General features: G+C 32.6%; 1 protein-coding gene across 1 annotated transcript in view; it reads right to left on the bottom strand.

The window, feature by feature from the left end:
• Positions 1 to 10111, bottom strand: part of LOC123525805 (QRFP-like peptide receptor) — a 39201-nt gene extending 29090 nt beyond the window's left edge. Inside the window, exon 1 of the mRNA XM_053538325.1 lies at positions 9130 to 10111. Within this exon, the coding sequence (XP_053394300.1) occupies positions 9130 to 9429 (300 nt within the window). The 5' untranslated portion in view covers positions 9430 to 10111. The remainder of the gene's footprint in view (positions 1 to 9129) is intronic.
• Positions 10112 to 22733: the final 12622 nt, after the last annotated feature.

The following is a 22733-nucleotide window of genomic DNA, read 5'->3' on the forward strand; positions in this document are numbered from 1 at the left end:
TTCCTTCGCAGTTTTTTTTTTATTTTTAAAGCTTTGTTATGGAGAATTGGCCGCAACAGATCGGCCATCATTTACAACGAGAAAATTACGGGGCGGGAGCCAAATACTTGTTTTAGTGAATATTTCCTGAATGTTAGATAAAAATACAAATGATACATCACCATCCAGGCGCGTTCATTGTAGGTCATCCTCGGCCACTTCTCCATAACAAAGCATTAAAAATAAAAAAACTGTGAAGGAAAACATTACCCTGACTGGTAAAAACAGTCGAAAAAAGCGCCTATGCCACCGGTCAACGCTTACGTTGAGACTCGGTGTTACCATTCGCAATAGAAAAACACTACCAGTACAGCGTAGTTTAAACACGTTAATTATGCCGCTCCTTCTTTTTATTATTCCTTGTGAATCTCAGTTTAAAGAAATCAGCAAACCTACAGTTTGCGCCGCTAGTAATTTACTGTTGAGTAGAGGACATAATTATGTCCTCACGATGATAATGGTATTTCTTCCTACATGTACTACACGAAACATTATCCAGTCCCGGTTCAATTTCTTTCTCGTTGAATGCAGCAGCAAATTATTTGAAATGCAAACTTATTCAAATTAAATTGTCAAACTTAAAATTTATTCCGCGAAATAAGCAAGTTCGATGTAACTTGTCATCAACGTTCGTGGTGTAGCATGAAAAGAGAATCGTCCCATTAAATACAATAACTCAGCCGCGCCATGAGAAAACCAACATAGTGCGTTTGAGACCAGCATGGATCCAGACCAGACTGCGCAGGATCCATGCTGTTCGCTAACTGTTTCTCTATTTGCAATAGGCTTTGAAAGCGAACAGCATGGATCCTGACCAGACTGCGCGGATGCGCAGGCTGGTCTGGATCCACGCTGGTCGCAAACGCATTATGTTGGTTACCTAATGGTGCGACTCATTTAAAAAATCATATCCGTGTCATAGTCTTCGAGCAGTACAATCTTAAAGACATGCTAATACAGCGAAGATTGGTGGAGAAAACAAGTCGTAGCATTCTGTAATTTAAGAAATTGTGCTTACTGCACACATGAAAGAATGAAATATTATTTATTCATATTTTGCTATATAATAAACACAACCGTAAAACACAATCAGTACAAGCGGCTGGAGTATTTGTACATAAAAATATTAAGTAGTCTTAGTCCATAAATCATAACCAGACAATCGTCAGAGTGATTTATGAGTGTTTTTAAAGACAGCCGTATGATACCGTTGTATACAAGATCAGTTCAATTTCAGTATAATAGTAATTGTTTGTCTTGGTTCAGACACCCTGCCACTAACTTGTATTTTAATTCAGAAATCGAATTGTTCAGTTCTTTAAAAACTTTTTAATATTTACCTTAGTAAGCATAAATTATTACATTAATACATTATTTAGATATCTGGATAGGAAGTTTTTGCGAAATACAGTATCTTATTAAATTACATTGTGTCATATATGTTTTTAGCATGTAATATAAAAATCGGACAGATAATTTATGCAAATATTCAAGGTTACATCGCAGATTTGTTACCAAAAATTTTACGACAAAATAAACATTTTTTTTAATATAAAATACGATGAAATAACATATTGTGAGTGATATGATGGCATTAAAAAGTTCGTTTCTATTAAACAAACACTTTTATAATTGTATTGAGAGGTTAGAGAGAAAACAAAAACTGAAGTTAGCTCCGCTTAGACCAGTTATTGTGAGGTGGCTTTTTACCTGCTAAATATGAGATAAATGGTAATATTCACTCAAATATGCTCTTTAATCCCCTGTGCTTATTAGTTCCTCAATTAAAGAAAACATTGAAAAAAAAAACAACATTTCTTTCAAACTCTGCTAGCATTATGCATCGTAGCATTATATGGTTCCAAAATTTCATCTACTTAGCGGACGTAATTATATTTTCAATCCGCCAAATCTACTATACTTTGTTTGATTTCCATATATGATTCCAAGAGATTTTCTATCACCACTGCAGTCTTTAAGTTACATGCGGTAGCCATAAAAATGTTCCACCGTAGTGTAAAATCTCTTGATGCATTTGACAGCCAGAGTTACACACCGCATAGCAGACAACCCACACATAGAAAGTGTAGTTGATGGTTTTAACAAACGTAGAGTTTCAAATACGCATCCACAAGTTACATTTTAATTATATAAAACGACAAAATATCATTGTTGGAAAAGATGAGGGTCTATGGGGATAGGGATGTGTAAAATATGGGCGTAAAATGGGCTAACACCAGAAAAAAATGCAAGACAACATACATACTATAGAAAACGGTACAAACAAAAATAATTTTAAAATTATTACATCGCCTTAAAATGATCAGTAACCTTCGTCAAGCGAATATGCTATTATTAGTCCCCTACTGGTTGAAAACGGGGACTGTAGGTTTGAGCTTTTCCGTCCGTCATTCCGTTATTCTTTAATGCGCATAACCCGGACCACTAGCTTAAAGGTCAAGATCACACTTGGGGGTCAAAGCTGTACATGCATTTTTTCCTGTCCGGTCTGTAACTCTGAACATCTATGAAGGAATTTTATTAATAATAAGATGATGTGTCATGCACAACTTTCAGACCCCTAACTCAAAGGTAAAGGTCAAACGTTAACATGGTATGAAAATGGTCTGTTTCGTGTCCTGTCCGGAACTCTGTAATCCATCAAGGGATTACAACATTACTTGGCATAATTATTCACCATGATTAGTCGACGTGTCATGTGCAAAACCCAGAACCCTAGCTTAAATGTCAAGGTCACACTTGGAGATCAGAAGATAATAGGTATTTTCCTATCTGGTCCATAACATGCAAAACAGGATTTTAATATTAGTTTGCACAAACATTCCCCTGGATGAGGCAACGTGTCATGCACAAACCTGGACCCTTAGCTGAAAGCTCAATGTCGAACTTGGAGGTCAAAGGCCAACAGGACATTTTTCAGTCTTGTCTGTAACTCAACAATTTTTAAAGGGATTTTTAAATATTTCTTTGCACAAATGTACCCATAATAAGTCGATGTTTTATGCGCAACACCCTGACCCCTAGCTCAAAGATTAAGATCACACTTGGATGTTAAAGGTCCATGTGGTTTTTATCCTGTATGGTCAATAACTGTGTCATCCTTTACGGGGTTTTACTATAATTTGTCAAAAAAGTTAATATCCATAACGCGACAACATCTCTTACGCAACTTCTTATCCCTAACTTAAAGGTCAAGGTCACAGTCGGAGGTCAAAGGTGAATAGGATTTTTGTCCTTTCTGGTCCATTACTCTGTCATCAATTAATTTAGGGGATTGAATATTATTTGAAATAAATGTTCCCCATAATGAGACAATGTGTCATGAGCAATATTTTTGTAAATGCAAGTTTTTATCTAAATGTTGTGTTATAACATATTGTATATATAGAACATTATTGTTTATAATAAGATCACAATGCTATATTGCAGTAGAGAAAATTATGTGCCTTCCGGTAGGGGACCTTGTATTGCATGGCAATACGTCATTCACTTGTTTTTGCTGGACTGCATTCAACATTCTTTGAACGGATCTTCTTAAGGATATTATTACGTTTTAAGCTTTTTGTCAAATTGACATACTTTCCCGATAGAAAAGAACGTTTTTGTGGTCCTTTACATGTACAGAGGCAAAATTTCAACATGTATCAATTCTGTTTCACAACTTTTAATCGTGCGACTTCTTTTCCAGACTCGTTCTGTAGATATATTTTGCTCAGGCGAGGGGCGAATCCATGATGTTTCAGAATAAGTATTGGGTTAAAGATATCATACTATGCTACTTGCAAAGAGTCCGCTACCGTGCTTAAAATACAAACACTCAATGGCCATTCTATTTTCAAAGCACAAACCCTTGTTTTGATGTCATACTACAAGCTGCGAAAAATAACCCGGAACAATTTTCATAAGTAGTCACAACATAACAAAGTAGAATGAGACTGTGTATGGATGTAAAGGCAGATTAAAATCTGTGAATATAAGGCAATGTCTTATTGAATAACTACACACTCGTGTATACTAAGAAGAAAATGTCAACTAAAGCAAATTTTGTTGATGGTTTTTATCATTCTGTCTGTTGTTAAAATTTCTATACATATTACTTAACATTTGGATGTATAGTGCGAAACATCTTTTTCTTTTTGTTCAAGTCATTTATATTCATCATCTAAGATCATTCATTCTCACCTTTCTCTGTGTGTATTGCAGACATTATATGAAACATAAAAATCTTATTTGAAGACCACCAAGTGTTCTGTGTCCTCCAATTGAGACAAAATTCTTGCATTATTTATGATCCAATATGTGCGATAGACACGTTTGTGCTTAAAGGTCCAATGTTTATTGCATTTTATTTCTCAGTGATAATTGTTATGTCAATTATATGTGGTGCACGAGCTGACAATGACATGATATTGTCAGATTAGAACTATGTCTGCCCCACAAGACGTTCATTTTCAACATTTATGTTGGCATTGGCAAAATAGAAAACCAATGGTTTGCATAAAGAGTAATCAAATCTTATACGAAGTTATTGTTGAAATCAGGTAAAACTGTGGCCTATTTGTGCAACGACTAAATGAATTTTCTATTTCTTTAATATCGCTGTGTCACTAGATTTTGCAGAAAGTATCAAAACTGCGCAAGCTGTCAGTGAGCACACTAATGGAGCCAATGAAATGAATATGGTGTGATATTATATAAAATGCTATCAAGTTACTAATAGAAGAAATAAATTTCAGTGGGCTTTAGCCTCACCAAGTAAATTTAACATTTTTGAACAAAACAATTTTTAGTGGACATTGACTGAGTTTATCTCCGTATTATGAAAAGACGCTTGAAAAAGAATTACATAGCATTTACAAATGTTATAATTTATTCCAGACAAATCTTTGACCAACGTCTCCGACTGACAAGTAATCCGCAACCAGCAATCAGCAGCTGCAAAGTCCTACATTTAGGACACCCTGGAACATATGTGCAGTGAATACAGATACCGAACTTATACTATCAACCCCCGCATACAACAGCAAATCACGTGACAATGGTAAAACTATGTGATCCTAAAATGGCGACAAACTTGATAACGCTTGATAAATCATGCTTGACATAATCTTCAGGCAATTTGACATTTATGTCACATCCTTCAAGAACGAATGAAAATATTCAATGTCACATTCTCTTATTATACTCAAAATGCTGTCAAATAATTTCGTTGTTTACATTTTTCCAGAATAAGAATTAATTTTATTATTTCTCCATTATTTTTTAGTATTTTGTTCGTTTCACTATATAAAATGAATAGATATTGAAATACAATCTTTGCAAAACAAAATATAAAAAATGAAAAATAAAACTTGGCAGAAACAAACCCAATTTATACGTGGTGGCAGTTAGGGAAACACTGTGTTGGAGTTTGTTATACTATATGCTATAATGCTACTTTAAGTGTATTCAGAACATAATACTAAGTCACAAACTTCACACCATACTAATACATGAAAAAATGTATAAGAGGTACTCAACCACATAAATGTGAACAGTATAGAAAAAATCAGATTGATCGTGTTTCTCTTGCAAATCAAAATTTAAGAGATATATATGATCAAATAAGACTTTTAAAACTAGCCATTTCAAATGTTGAAACATACAGAACAAATTATAATGTTACTGCAACAACTTTATTAAATTCATAGGTTTCAACTCTGGTGTCAGATCGTTTGTTTAAGCAGTCGGGCCAAAAGGTACTCTATATCTGATTTAAGAGACAAATTGAATATCTGAATTACTCGAACCCTTGTATGACAAGTATGCATGGTTTTGTTTTTGCTAGATGTGATGAGAAATAAAAACATTACATACAGACCAAATATGTTAACTTGTTGGTACATATACATGTACATGTATCCCTAAGATATCAGGAATGGAGAACATTTGCTTCAGTAAGAAAATTCACAATATACTGTAAGTTTTTCAAAAAATTTTTTTTCAGGAGTATTAAATCAAAATGGGACAATATTTTGCGGTAATTGAATTCATTTTCTAACAAATTAAAAATAGAACGTTAGCGAATGTTCTACGTGACAAATTTTTGTTTGCCGAAAAGTTTGTCGAAGACATAACAACATTACAGTGGGCAGCCTTAGATGCAAGACATTAAAACTACTATCGTTTTGTTTACACCATCATCACACGCAATTACGCAATTATACCTTCTATAGATTAAAGCGGAAACTATTAGACGTCATTTATTGAAAATTGCCATTCATTGCATTTTTATTCGCAAATTAATAGGAAGCATACGAATATTTTAAATTCAAACACGACCAGCGAATAACCTACATACATGTAGAGCAAAATCTATACCGGGTTATTCTGCAATAAACCACTCGCGTGAGATGACGTCATCCGATCCAAGTGCGTAGCACGGTCGTAAAAAGTAGTTACTATTTTTCCTAACACTGTTGATGCTAGTATGTTGTGTAAGAATCGAAATAACAAGTTCCCAATTGTAGAATAACCCGTGTTTTGAGTACTTATGCGTAAGAATATATCACGAAGGCCGTTGGCCTGAGTGATATATCATTTCGCATAAGAACAAAAAACACGGGTTATTCTACGACAAACTACTCTTGGGAACTTATTATACCTGTTAAGAACTTACAGAATATATATAGGTTTGTACAAGAAACAAAACTTATATAGTTATTGAATTTAAGTCTATACGTTGTCACAACAATATACAGGTCCATCTCAAAATTTATCTACATAGCGATTTGTCTCATAATTGTTTCGCATGCCTCTATGTCGCTTAAATCAGGATCACGCGCTGAAACGCATATATTATTTTTGAAAAAGAAAATATGATTTTGCTTGAGCGATTGTATTAGAAGAGTTATATTTAACACAGCTCGTTAAAGGCAGTAAGCACATTCAATACGATTTGTTTTACTTGCGATTGATGCAGTTCTAATATAAAATGAGTACAACGATCAACTGATAAGACTGTATGAAGTAGTTCAAACATTCTTTTGATCTTCAAAAAATAGTTTGCTTTTTCCGAAAATAATTCAAATATTGGTCAGAATACTTAATTTGTGCAATAAACTGGAAACCAGATTTTTGAAGATTTAAATGAAATCGAATTTTTGACGCATTTTATTTAGTTTCGTTTTTTTTTTTTAAAGATCCTTTGAAAGCAAAGAATATAATACTGAATTTGTGCAATAAACTGGAAACCAGGTTTTTGAAGATTTAGATGTAATCGAATTTTTAACGCATTTTATTTAGTTACTTTTTTATAAAAAAGATCCTTTGAAAGCAAAGAATGCAACCAAACAGAATAAAAGCAGATTGAAATGTGCAACATCTCTCATGCCCCCTAGCAACGGCTTACGCGGAACTCTATTACACGTTTATTAAATGGCCTCCATGATCCCAAAGGACCAGAAAATATAACAACACATATACAACAAATATAACTGTTACAGAAAATATAAAACATAGTATTTAAGCCAAATTTTGGATTTTAAACTTTTTTTTCGTGTGAAGTGTTTCTTTGCTGAGACACTATACAAGTTTATTTTCATAACCCTTATATTTAAGAGATATAAATCGACACATGAGCCGCGCCATGAGAAAACCAACATAGTGGCTATGCGACCAGCATTGATCCAGACCAGTCCAGACAGAACATTATTGTCGAAATATGAGCCGCGCCATGAGAAAAACATCGTAGTGGCTTTGCGACCAGCATGGCTCCAGACCAGTCTGTGCATCCGTGCAGTCTTGTCAGGATCCATGCTGTTCGCTAACGGTTTCTCCTATTGCTAAAGGCTTTGAAAGCGAACAGCATGGATCCTGACCAGACTGCGCGGAACCACAGACTGGTCTGGATCCATGCTGGTCGCAAAGCCACTATGTTGGTTTTCTCATGGCGCGGCTCATATTTCGACAATAATGTTCTATCTACTTAATATGATATGTTTAAGATATCAATGTACTTAAATTGAATCAGTCAGCTGTTATGCTTCCTGCTATTTATCTTTTATATTTCTGATACAGGAATTAAGGATTGGCCAATTATGTACAATATTTGCCATTATGATATGATGTACAATTTAAGGGTGTGTGAAAAATAATGAGTACTTAAATTTTGAGACGGACCTGAACTCGTGATTATAACTTTATATTATTAAACAGGATAAGTTTAACGTCTGCAACGTCCAATTTCAAGATGTAGATCATTATTTCATAGTCCATCGTTTGCATTTTAGAAACATTAAATACTAGTGAAGACGGTAATAGAAAATGTCGCGTCTGTTTTACGTGAATAAATCAAACCTAGCCGGTTATCGGGCACATAAGCATGAAAATTAAGAAACAGTTGCAGATTGAATTCTTAAGCATAAGAGTAGATTTTACATAATTATTTAGTGCGGATTAAACATTCCGTTTTGTTCAGCTATTTTTTATTTGTAAAAACTAGAGAATAAAAATGTTTCTAATTCCTTTTTATTCATCTTTTTAGTCTGATAATCAATAACACTTGTGTCATGATTAAACAACATTTTAATTTTCCTTTTTGATCACAGGATAGAAATGAAGTTTTGAAGCAAATACCAAAAGCATTTAAAGATAACTACATTATTAATTTGTTAAAAAGTATATACACTGCGTTGCGAGACTGTCTTAAATCTTTCCATTTTTTTTTTCTGGAAATTTCAGTTTGTTCATTTTCTAGGATAATTCATCATTTTTCACTTACTTGGAAAACAGATCGCTAAAGCTAAAGTTTTACGACGGTATGGGAAAACTTTTTTTAAATCCGGACTCTTCATCTTTAGAAAGGGTCTTAAATATAATTAAATGTTCTACCTATCAGACAATCAGATATATATACCTGAAATAAAATGAAAAGAAAATACAAAAAAAAAAAATCTTATCTTTACAGCTGTCATAAATTTATTCACTCACTTATTTATTTTGTTCTTTTCATATAGATCACTGACAACTTTTAAAACTAAGGATCAACTTAATAATATAACAAATAATTATCTTAAATCATAAGCTTACCTTGACGGGAACGCATATGATGATAAGCAGAAGGTCGGCAGATGCAAGACTTAGCAAGAATGTGTTAGTAACAGTCAACATTTGCTGGTACCTAGTTACTGAAAAAATGACCAGTATATTTCCCATCATACCGAGTACCAATGTAATTCCATATATAATAGATACGGGTATCAGCTCTTCCAGAGGCGGGTCGTAAAGAAATGTGTATTCGTACTCCGCACGAGTTACATTAGTAGAATTCGTAGAATTAGAAATTAAAAATTCCTCTCCAGATGACAAATTAACGCTTAACGAAGACATATCTTCTTTCTATAAAAATCCCTCGGAAACCTGTACAATGTTGTTAACGGTAGGTGTCAAAATGTGTTACAGCTTAGTTTGAATTAAATGTCATTAATACATTCAGTATTATAAACACTTAAGTATTTTACGAGTATTTGATATATGAATGTCAAGTGAGAAATGAAACTATAAACGAATACCATCCACTGTTTAAAGTGTCAAATCGCCTCCGCCCTTTTCCTAAGCATGGGTTTCATATATTGTCGTCATAGGTTATTTTTAGATATCCACAGTACATATTTCTCAGAATTAATTAATTATGATAAACGGGCATCTTTAGTAATTTTTGCAACACTAGAAGTCAAATGTACTCTGCTGCTTTGTGTTACAATTTAAAAAAATGTTAAGATCGTATTTTTCTTTTAATTGTTTTTTTTTCGTCAACACTTTCGCGCGATAATATCAAAAAGCAGTTCTCGCAATGAATATTTTATTTCTTCCCACTGCCTCTGTATGAAGCTTGATAGGATTCCATTTTAGTTCCAGTGACGCTTTATACAGCGTAGTATCGGTAATGCAAACGACGAACGTCTTTGCTTTATATGGCAAAGGTTTCAGCATTTCTTTCAGTGGGCGCAATGGAACATTCCACACTTACGAAATATTGGGAAAGACATAAATGAGTAACTGTTTGTTCGCACTCATCATAACCTGCAAAATACTGGGAAGGGTATACTTCAATAAAATGTTATAAAGCTATTTGCATGGTGTTACATATTGTCAAAGGATTCCTTGGCGTTTGATATACAGTAAAAATGAAAACGTAAAGAATAATAAGCATTACTAAGCTCAGACAAAATAGTAGGACAATAATAAACGAACAGAAAGAAGCGTGTTTATAAGTGTTTGATTTACTAGGAGTGGCGTTAGGGGTGTTAGTCACGACAGAAACTACAATGTTCTCCTTTGGTTAGAACAAGGGATATGATTGGTAATAAAACGTTTACAAAACAAAACATTATAGACTGTGTAGTGCAATTACATATCAAGTTTTATTGTAAAGAGACACCATAATGCTTTGTTTTCACGTGGTGCATTATCAAGTTTCCGTGAGAAACAGACACCATTACTCTTTGTTCTTAATTGGCCAATATTTACATCTCGTCATAGCAGACAAAGCCTCAACAAATTATTTGTATTCGTACATAAATTATTCAACTAATAGGAATTAAGAAATAACATTTATGATTACATTGTCTTTATAACTCCTTCCAAAACAGTCTAACTTTCTTGTCATACGATATACCTACGTACCTAGATATTGCGGTAGAAATTTGTAAGGCAAAAAAAAGCCCTTTTATAAAAAAGTCCGCCATTTTCTTCTGATATTTGACATTCTTCACATTAAATAGCATTTCTCTGCCAACATATTTAGCTCAGATTGCAACCAGACAGTTTAAATAAAACAAAGTTTCCAGATGCTCATTTTGGGCACTACTTCAGACGCGGGAGAATCTGTGTAGATTAATCGTCCTTTTTTTTCAAAACAACAAGCAATAGTATACACATTTTTCTACAGAGGACCCAATGAAAGAAATATGTATTAAATAGCCAAACATGTATTAAATAGCTAAACGACCTTTGGCACATTAAATCTACCTAGTTTATAGATTAGGTATAACATGTTAAAATGTTCTCCCATTTTTGTGTATTCTTCTTGTATTAAGAGAGTTATAAGCCGAAAAGAAGAGATTGAAATAACGTGTCAAAGGCTGATTAGACATTATTTTGTATTTGCTAAGGCAATAGTATTGCGTGGTACCATGCAAACTATTTACTTTCTAACTCTATAACCGATTATATACTAAACCTCTCATTTCCTCTTAAATGAAATGCAAATTGCAAAACAAATAGTAATTATTGCAGTCAGAAACCTCCATTTATTGAAAATTGCAGACTAATATGTCACTGGAAGTAGTACAGATAACGAAAAATACTGACATTTAGGCCCTCCTTGTATAAGTGTGTTTTCACAATTTCATCTGCAAACTTATTCAGTCAAACTCTTTTCAGTATAGTTTTTTAAACATAGAATAATAGCTATCTTACACTGTAGAAACAACGTATGGTCTAAACTCACTTTAATATATTAAGTACTGTGTATACTACTACATTAATTTAATAATATATTTAAACATTAAACACATTGTCTTGGCCTTATATATGTCACTGTCAATTTGTAACTATATACTTGTTATTTCTCATTTTCTTCATGCAAAGCACGTATAATTACCATCATGGAAATACAAAAGAATGCAGTTATTTTGTGGTGCGTCTTTAAGTTCGAGGTTTTAGAAAATATTTCAACTACAAACAAACAAACATGATATTCATTTACGTACTAACACTCAATCACTTAACTTGCATTTCTTTAAATAACCTTTCTACAGAAATTAGTTCCAAATTTCTATGATATACAGTTTCCGAGGTGATGCAACATTAAATAAATTATAAAGCAACGAAAAAAAAAACGCACGCTATTCCAACATTCATTCGTTAAGGATTATTTATTCATTTAAATTGCATATTTTGACAATAATGTAAAACCTGTATAATCACGAAAACGCATAACATCTGCTGTAGAAAATGACCTATGTCTAATGAAAGCAGATTTTCTGAAGGAAAATCATCCTTAAAATACAAAACAGCTAAGAAATGAATACGTTTGTTGTATAACATACGTATAGGTGTATGGATAAACGGCAAACATTTGGGCTAAATTAACACATGTATTATCAAACAGAACCTATTTATTCTTCTATTATATCATTTTTTGTTTGTTTTAAACTTTGGTAAAATAACGTGTTCTCTTTGTAATTAAACTGAAATGTACATTTTCATTACGTTGTATAATGAACGGCTCTAATGATTTGAAACTAAGATAAACTGATTTGATAAATTTATGACGAAAACGACAAAAACCTAATCCTTCACAAGAATCAACTATACCATTCAGCTGTTTCACGTCTACGTAGGTTACCATGCACAATAAGTAAGCTCATTTTCAAAAACAAAAAGTCCAAACACTTTGATATATCTATAGAATCAAAATACTCATATGTACTCATAACGTGTCAGGTTTACATCGTGATTTTAACAAACTTACGATGTATAAAAAATAAGTGTTACATATTTTGGCGATGTCCAAAAACTGGCGATGTCCACTTTTATGTTAACAATTTCAAGTTAGAACGTATAGTTTCCTGTAGAAAAATAGTTGGTGGTTAAAGGAAAACAATTTGTGCTGCCCGTTCCTAGTTCCAACCAAAACTAGTTCCATATATTTTGTTTAACTGTTCATATAATGAAATAACTATGAATGTCACCAATATGAAGAGAAACAAAAACACTACGAAACAGTAAATGTTAATTCTAGGGACACAAATAATTAACTAATTTCTTTTGCTGCCAGAATTTTGCAAAAGTAAACAAAGTGGTTTTTATTTTGCGTGTTTAATTTTCTCTTCTGCAGTAAACATTTAAACAGTTTAAGACAAAGGACATTATTTCATTTGTCACTCCCAGTTCAAAGACAATCCAAAGTTAATGTAGAACTTCATATCACGAGAGTATTTCATTTACAGTGACATCACTTTCATTCCGTAAACAGTTGTGCATTTATTAAAATCTCTTACCATGTAAACCGTACGCTGTTTTTTTCAAGATCATGCAAATAGGCATTCAGTAACACTATTTTTAACAGACGGTCCACTAGAAAAGGCGAGTTGAAGGAAACGTAATTTGTTTAAGAATGAGTACCAGTGACTGTTCAAATCTTATTCAAGTCGGCTCGGGCACAAGCGCAACATACACGTTGTATTTAAACTTTTAGTTTACTGTTTTCTAAATGCTGTTTTTAATTGTCTAAAAGCTGGTTTTCTTTTTTCTTTCGTATTATTATTATTTATGGAAAAATATCAAAAAAGAAATAAAATCATTGGTTGTTTCATTAAAACTGCATAAGTTAATAACAGCACATTGATCTGTCTTTGAAACTATGACATCCTATTCAATTTTAGAAAGTTAAATGCGTTTTGAAATTCCCGATAAAAGCACATTGCACATTTAAACAAAATAAAGTCATTATAAATGGTATCATATCTCAAGACGTTGCGTCGTTACAAATTACAATGTCCTAAATAATTCTTTAAAATCGTCATGCCATTGAACTGTAAATACCTGGAAATAAGGAAGACTCCAGTAACGACGTAACTTAATACTGTATGTATAAGACCAAAAACTGCCCATTAAAACGTTTATCTAGAAACCCCGGCTTTCTGGTTTCTATGTTCAATATAAATGTCCCACATAAAATATGAAAACATACAGTCTTTTATAAGCTGTTTATATTTTGAAGCAATTTAGACCTCTATGAGTGTTAACTGAAACAACTCGACGGATAGGAATGTCATTACGTTAACAACAAGCAAGTTTTTTCACAAAAGTATCAAACCAGTATTGGCTCTTTCCCGTAATTTATTGCTCCAGACAGATACCTCTGTACTTCAAGGGAGCTTGTTAACAAGCAACACAAATCAAAGTCTGCAAGAACGGATGATTTACCGCTTCATTTCTTTCGACTTAGCTTTATTGAATGATTGACAAATTGAACAGTACAAAATACGTATTGCGTCAGTTCAAGAAACAGTTCAATATTTTTTATAATCTTTTCAATACTTTCAAGATACTTAACGTTATTTGAAAAGGTAACTTTGAACGATTATAATCAAGTTAACCAATGAAAGTCGTTATAAATGTTTTACTGACTAATGACATTTTGGAAACCTGGTAACGGTATATTCTAGGTAAATTTTGAATGCATAGCCAAACCACTTGGTCTGACGGATCAAATATCAGCTAAGTGCATGTCGTGAAAGCATCTTTGCACATCCTCCGACAGGTAATTGATTAGAAAATCTGTAGTTTTAAACTTTAAAAGAACATCTGAACTTTATAACTAATAAGATAGCACAGAAATGACGTGTAAATATACAAAATATGATTCAGTAGTTATATTTGTCTGTTAATAATGTCATTCATGCTATTAATATTCACATATAATTTTGAATATAATCTTGAACATTATTAATAGATATATATTATCGTTACACGCGCATTCTTTGGGCTCTTTTGCAGGATACAACTCCTACATAAGACAGAGTGGTTTCAAAAGCCCGTTGAGGAAAGTACTTTCTAGCGAAGTTAAGATTTGTACAGGGAACTATTACAATTAAAAATAGAAAAATTAGAAATGCAATATCTCTGTCAAGCAATGTTTCTATTTAGCAAACATTCATTTACTTACAAATTTGTCATTCAAGTATTAGACCACTTTCAAATTGCCTCTTAAGAATTAAACTGGGAAAAGTAAGCTTCGCATGTTGCCATGAAAATGAATTACATTGCACTTGAACAAAATTTAATTAATCTGGTATAAATGAAATGGAATTGGCTGCTGGTTGGCTTTTGAGCAAAACAGTATTTATTAGGTTATACAAATAGAACTTGAAATGAGTATTGTTTAGACACGAGGGCAAAAGCCGTGTACCACACCTGGTGTAATTACGTAGAAAGACTTTATATTAAATAGTTCTGTTCTTGCATTTACCTTGGTGTATATGCACTTTACCTCGGAAGAGATCATTTTTAAGACAAACTTAGGTTTAATGGTTGTATCTTATCAACATTTCATTTACCTTTATGCGTAACGTTAAGATTGTTTGTAGAACATATTAATTACGTTTGATTCAAAGGTGAAGGAAGTTGAATTTAAAAGAATATCAGCTTCTGTTTAATACTGTAGATTGTGTTATATTGTACAAAGGTCGATTCAGACACAGGCAGTGCGCTTGCATTAAAGGATGGACAGGTGGTAACAGTGATTACGGTCAGAAAATAACATATATATTTTTCTAATGTTTTAGATACAAATAAAGAAAAAATAATAAATTTCTAAGTGGCTCCTTGTTGTACTTTAGGATCATGCAATGTTTTAAATATTATTTCACTCAAGTGGCTGATAAGAAGTGTGAACAGTGGTTAATGGTTGTTACACAATTCATTGAATCAAACCATGTCTGATTTTGCTAGGTCGCCCACAGATTTGATTTATTTGTTATAATAATAAATTAATACCTGCAATAATTATGCAGTCACATTTGTTTAAAACTACAATTACTTGAGTATGCACTAAAATAAATTCTAACTGGCGAATCAACTCAAAGGCAAAAGTATTTCATTCAATGCATGCATGCTTCATCGGTGCTATTCATTTAGTGTTTTTGTTTTTCGGAGACCAATAAGTTTTTTAGTTTTAAAATTTATCGCTTATTGTATTAAAAGCAGGCACAGGGTTTCCGTTGAAATATATGTATAAAGTAGGTTTTCTTTATTGAAAAGCAAAACATTTTATTGCAGTATTACTGAGACATTTAAATGGAGCAATTTGAAAAGTTAACATTCCTAATTTCCGCTGTTTTTATATTTATATACGTGTAACTTTGAACATTCAGTGGAGACTGCTATAAAATAACTGTACACATCTTGCCTGACATTCCATAGTATTATAATACATAGTTCAGCGACTATGACTATGAAACTGGTATTTATTCAATATGTATACTTAGGTGATGTTTAAAGTGCGTAATACGCTACTATTATTTTTACAAAGCAACAGTGACGCCTTACTGTAATACTGAAAAATGTGTTCTCTATTAAAACGAGATATCTCAAAATATTAACACCATTTGAGCCGTGCCATGGGAAAACCAACATAGTGGGTATGCGACCAGCATGGATCCAGACCAGCCTGCGCATCCGCGCAGTCTGGTCAGGCTCCATGCTGTTCGCTTTTAAAGCCTATTGGAATTGGAGAAACTATTAGCGAACAGCATGGATCCTGACCAGACTGCGCGGATGCGCAGGCTGGTCTGGATCCATGCTGGTCGCATACCCACTATGTTGGTTTTCCCATGGCACGGCTCATTTAAACAAGCAAAATCAGTAGAAATTATCAGCAGGGTTTATAGTAGTGGCCGTTGTTTGGAATCTAACTTTAGCATATGTTTGACTATGTATGGCAGATAAATTGTTAAAGTGTTTATCTAAGCAAATGCCTTAGGACTGTACGTATTTGTCAGTTCTTAATTCATTTGATAAATATAATTTGATAGTAAACACATCTTGCAACTTTTTACTTTAAAGTTATTATATTGAACATATAAAATAGTAATCATAAAATTACAGCAATCAGAAACATTAATAATTCTGTTCCAAAATTTACATTCTAGTTTTGTTCTCGAGCATGCAATGAATGCTAAAATATATAAACAAAATCTGTTCTCAATATCCCTCAAGATTAAACAATAAAACGTGTTCTTGCCTTATATCCCATTTCAAGCACTGTGTATTAATGTTTACGACTTGTGTCTCGTGTAAATAAACAAGGGTCATTGTATAATATATTTTGGCATACTTTATCATGTTATAAATTCATTTACTTTCATTCTTGTCGGCACAAAGAATATATAGCATGCAGTTCAAATATTTTGCTATATTTTGAACCAATTAAACTAAAATTGGGACGTACTGACTGAAAAGCATGTAATAGGAAGAAGAAATAAAATATATGCCGTTCAAATGATAGCGGTAGATAGAGCTGACTCGAAGACATAAATCTTTATTTCTTTATCTGTCATTAACGGAATTTTACTTGGTATAATTGACTTTAGTCGTCAGTCCTTCTTACGAATTTCGTTTGACGCTGAGAAGTAATTACTGGATATTTAAGAAGAATGACAGGAAAGTAATTAACTTTGGTTATACGCATTATTACGAGAGGTTATTTATTGTAACAGTTTCTGTTCACAGACACCCGTAGAAACTTTTTTCTAATTCAAAAATATTAATACACATAAATACAAATTACTAAAATGTATCATTATTGCTTTTATTTTATGCTTTCCAGTAATTGTTCGAAATAAAACTGAAGATAACATCTGATCATTGCACAATAAAAATATCAAATATAATTTCACTTTTATCGTACTGTACTTGAAAGAGGAGGCATATGAGTTATAAAAAATACGACTTTGTTAACAAAAACATATGACCAAATACTTGTTTGATACCTTAACGGAATTGTAATAATTTATATTTTACGTATTTCCAAGTGGAATTTACGTTGTTCACTGAATTACTGAATTCCTCATTTATTATTCTAAATGTAGAATAAGGACTTCCGTAGCCAAATGGTTAAGGTCGCCGACTTTAAATTGCGTTCCCCTGATCGATGTGGGCTCGAAACCTTACTTGTGATGTAGAATTATTCAAGAGTGAAAGCCATCCAGTTGGCATACTTAAGGTTGATGGTTCTACCAAGGCGGCTGCCCATGCTCGGAAGGGCACCTGCGGTCTTCCTCCACCATAAAACCCTGGAAAAGGCAATATATCACCTAAATGTAGACGTTGCGACTCTAAATCGAACAAAAGGGAAAAGATAGAAATGTATGGTATCTATTTCAAAGTGTGCAGTGGTGATAATTTCCGCTTCGATTTGGTTTTATTCACAGAATAAATTTTGAATAATATAATCAATATAGAAGATATAGTACTAGAAATAATGAATGACACAAACAATAATCCTACCTTGCATTATCTATACACCTGTATGACAAAAGTTAAAAGGAAAAATGAAATAACTGTATCTTAAAGGACTTAGTGATAAGTCATTTCATTGCACTGTCATTGTCTTGTTAGCTCGACTATTATTCTACTCTCCCAGGCGTCGGCGTCACACCTTGGTTAAAGTTTTGCATGCAAGTACATATGGCTATCGTTTCAATGCATATATCTTTGAAACTTATTTTTTCTTTTTCTAGGTCAATTACCAACCTCACTGAGTCACCTCTGACATGTATTTTGGCCAGATTATGCCCCATTTTGGACTTAAAAATTCCTGGTTAAAGTTTTACATGCACATTACTATCACCAAAACTAATGCAGAATTTGAATTGAAACTTCAGGTGTCTTCGGGATTATAAAACTAGGTGATAGTATTAAGTACTATAACTCTGGCATGCATTTTGGCCATATTATGCCCCCTTTTGGACTTAGAAATCCTGGTTAAAGTTTTGCGTGGAAGTACATATAGCTATTACTTAAAGGCATATAGCTTTGAAACTTATTTTTTTCTTTTTTCTAGGTCAATTTCCAACCTCACTTGACCACGTCCCATAACTCTGACATGTATTTTAGCCAAGTTAGGCCCCTTTTGGACTTAGAAAGTCTTGGTTAAAGTTTTGCATGCAAGTTACTATGTCCAAAACCAGTGCAGATACTGGATTGAAACTCTATAGATATTTAAACATTAAGGGTAATATTCCTGCTTCTGGGACAACAATTCGAACAGTCGCGCATTCGCTTACTTACGGACAGCTCTTGTTTTTATATATGATGTGTGATATGGTACAAATAACATTATTTCTAAATTTTAGCTTAAAAAGTGGTTCTGAATTTATTTGATTAGACTGTCATACAATATGCATGTATCTGACAACTTTCTTTGCATTGAGATTCTTCTCGCAATAATCAAGGTATAATCTGGAATAAGATATTTATCAATGTCTTGGCAGGTAGGACTATCTGCAAGAGCGGCTTCATGGAAATTAAATAGGATGGCTCTGAAAATCGTAAATATCATGCTTCAAAACGATCAAGACTTCAGTATTATGCTCAGTCTTAAATGTTATATATAAGCAACCAACGTTATTTTGAAATTGTTTTCAAAATTTGAAAGTTTAAGTACTATCTCGAAATGGAGCCACATTTCTTAAGTGTTTGTTCTAGTATTTATTGCATTACTAACTCGGTAGATAATGTTCGACATATTACAAAACTTACGTGATTGTTAATGATAAATTTAGTATTTTTAGAACTCATCTTTTTCCTTTATTTGTTTTAAATTTAATTAACCATTTTTAAGAAATGAAATTTCTTGGAATATTCTGCAAAAACGAAATAAAAAGTAGCGTGTACAAAGAAAAGCACGTATTCCATATGCATTAGGCCAATTTTCTATCGTACTGACTTAAGCTAAATGTTAAGATTATCCAATCATGCAGAGTGATTAAATTTGTTGTGCTTAAGAAGCTCCCTAGAGTCACAGGAGTATCTGTTCTAGAACAATGATTTGCGAGAAAGGGCACGATTTTAGTAGACAGTTTGATTTTTTTTTTTGATCAGACGAGTTTGTTCACAGTTACAGCACGTAATAAAATTTCAATGTGAGGTGAGACAATAAACAGTTCGTGTAAAGAGTATCAGATAATCTGGTTTAATTTTCTTACATGATGCTTTGAGTACAATTTTAATTTTACGCATCAGTTTAGGCTAGACAGTCATAAATGAAAATGATTAAGCAGTACATTGGACGAAAAAGCGGCAATAAAACAGTGTAAAATGGTAAAAATACGTTTTTTTTACACCCTGAAAAACCTACCCCTCATAGATAAGGGATCGAAATCCCACGTTTTATGTAGAATTCTAAAATGTGGAACTATACATCTAGCTGGACAAGTCGTCATATGCGCTAAATTGTTTCTGAATGATTCTTAACCCGACAAAGATATCTTTAAATTATTTAGTGTCATCTTCAGATGTATCTACGAATTAATGCTATCAGAAAATATTTTAGATATCACAAAATAGTGAATTAATAATAAAACGGCATATGCATGTAGTTGCAATATCATATTCAAATAATTTTAAACATGTTTAAAATGAATTTAATAATATCAATATAAAATTCTGCGATATGGATAAATAAGACCTCAAAATGGATTTCTTAAAGATATTTTTACAGTTTTACCTTTAACTGGGGATTAATCGACTCGGTAAAAGCGACTAGGTCCGAAGACATAACTCAAGACTGATATAATATTTTCAAGGTCGACATATACTCATATCGGCAAAACCTGAAAGCATAAAGATGGTTCATTATCAAATCAAACGCCTCAAAGGTTTCTTCTGGAGGGAATAGCAAATATGGAAGCAGCGGTTGTTTTTCTTAGGTTATGTGATGTCATATGAGCAATTTTATGTCTTTCATTATTCGACATTACATAGCCCAAATAATTGCCTGTTATAAGATGTGACCATTTCAATGAAAGCAAGTTTGTTTAGAAAATTGTGTTTCCATAAGTAGTTGTTAACGAGCAATTTACAACTCATTTGGTTACATATAGGAAAATTTGTTGCGTTAATGCCTTACAGATAACGTCTTTTATATACAAGAGTGACTGCAAACAGAAACAACTGATATGACACCAACATCTAGTGTAGAACTTGATAGAAATTGCTGTTGATTGACGTTGACGTTTTAGCGGAAAATGTACTTCATAGCTTAATAATGAGAAAGAAATAATAAAGAGAACATCCTAATGTTTAGAAGCTGAAAGAATAAAAGTGATTAAATGGTCCCTTGTTTACAAATATAACGAAGAGAAATATTTTCTCGTTTAAGAATTGTTGAGAAAAGGCTCATTAAAATGATTAAAAAAAACATGTATTTAAAAAAAGTGAGGCTTTCTGAATGCATAATAAAGGATTCTTATGTGTCATGTTACATCAAAATAAATCACACGGTGTAACGACCTATTAAGGAGGTTGGTTACCTTGTAACAAGGGTAAATTCAAGGTAGTTTTGTATTTCGTGTAATTTAATGTTTTAACTGCTACAGTATCAATTTCGTTTATCTCCGGCCTTTCAAGTATAATTTTTATACAGGTTTGAAGAACATGGCCGTCCAAAGGTATTTTATATAGAAAGAAGAAGGAAAATACGTTTATTTAACAGTTTTCAGTGTATTTTGGTCATTGTTATCCGTAGAAGTCTGCATAATTAATAGTTTTACTTGTATGCGCGTAAGCTTTCTAATATAAACTTAAAATGTATATGTCGCGGGGCTCGTGTTTCCATGGTAACGCATTTTCTCTCATTTTTAAAGAACTATGCATGAAAACAGGTTTTTCGACGGAATATTAGGGTAATATTATTAGCAAAATACAAAACCCTTTACATGGTACCCTATTTGTCTTAAAGTTTAAAGTAACCATGACAAAAGAGATGTTTAAAATAGCTTATATCTTGCTTTTTATCGTAATTTCTTATAAAAAATATTAAATAAGATTATAATTCTGGTTAATATAGTTTTAAAAACATTTCATTTATAACGTTAGTACTATTTTCATGTTATTTGCAGTTATTTAAACAAATTTTAAAGCTTAAAAAACTTACAACAGTACCCCTCGTCTGACATTTTTTGATGGAAAATCGTTTTGCATGCTGCTATTATTATTATGGATATTATTGAAATGCAAATAAAAAGCCGAAGCTGTGTTCCTTAAATAGACCAGTGTCAACGCTTTTGAATTTTACATTTAGATATATAGGTCACGGGCTTCGTTGCCATGGTAACATTAATTTAATTGAAGAAACCACAATTTTCTACTGAAATTTGAACAATTTTAGGGCTTAGTTTTAAAATATAAGTAACAAATTATTAACGTAAACTGAAAAATAGGTATTACAACTCAAACCGTCCAATTTTCATTTGAAAATGGCCATATTAAGAAATAGTGCTGCAAATCTATAGAGGTTTGGAGCACCGAACTGGTCTACGTGTTGCAACAGAAAGTTTTATATACCAAAATGTTTGTCAGAGTCTGTAGTTTCTGGAACTACTATTCCTTTGGTTTGACCTGGATGCAAAAGTTGAGAAATCCAAGATGGCCGCCAAAATGGCCGCCAAAACAAATCATTTAGAGAATATTCATATAAGCAAATTTCCCTTGCCTATTTTGAGTTTTAAAATATATACATCACCTTATAAGTAAGAATTGATATTACTCATGCGATACAAGTGTACTTTCTTTTTATTTTTTTCGTTTTTATTACTTTTTTCACATAAAATATGCTAAATTAAGCTTGAAAATAGGGGTTGGGGTTAGCATTTTCATGTTTGTATTTAAAAAGAACAGGCAAACATATGTTATTTTCATTTGAAAGTAATGTACAATGTATGGACATTTATGTACATGCATAGTTATTGATATTTAATGGAATTTCATGATGCATTATGTGCATACGAAGTGGGTGGGGGAATTTAATTGCCTTCCAGCTGAACCTCATATTACGTTATTTTCAATTATATCGGTGTCCATTTTATCTTGGTGACTCTTACAATAGATAGATCTATATAAAT

Source organism: Mercenaria mercenaria, chromosome 3 (assembly GCF_021730395.1).
Source record: "Mercenaria mercenaria strain notata chromosome 3, MADL_Memer_1, whole genome shotgun sequence".
Classification (NCBI taxonomy): domain Eukaryota; kingdom Metazoa; phylum Mollusca; class Bivalvia; order Venerida; family Veneridae; genus Mercenaria; species Mercenaria mercenaria.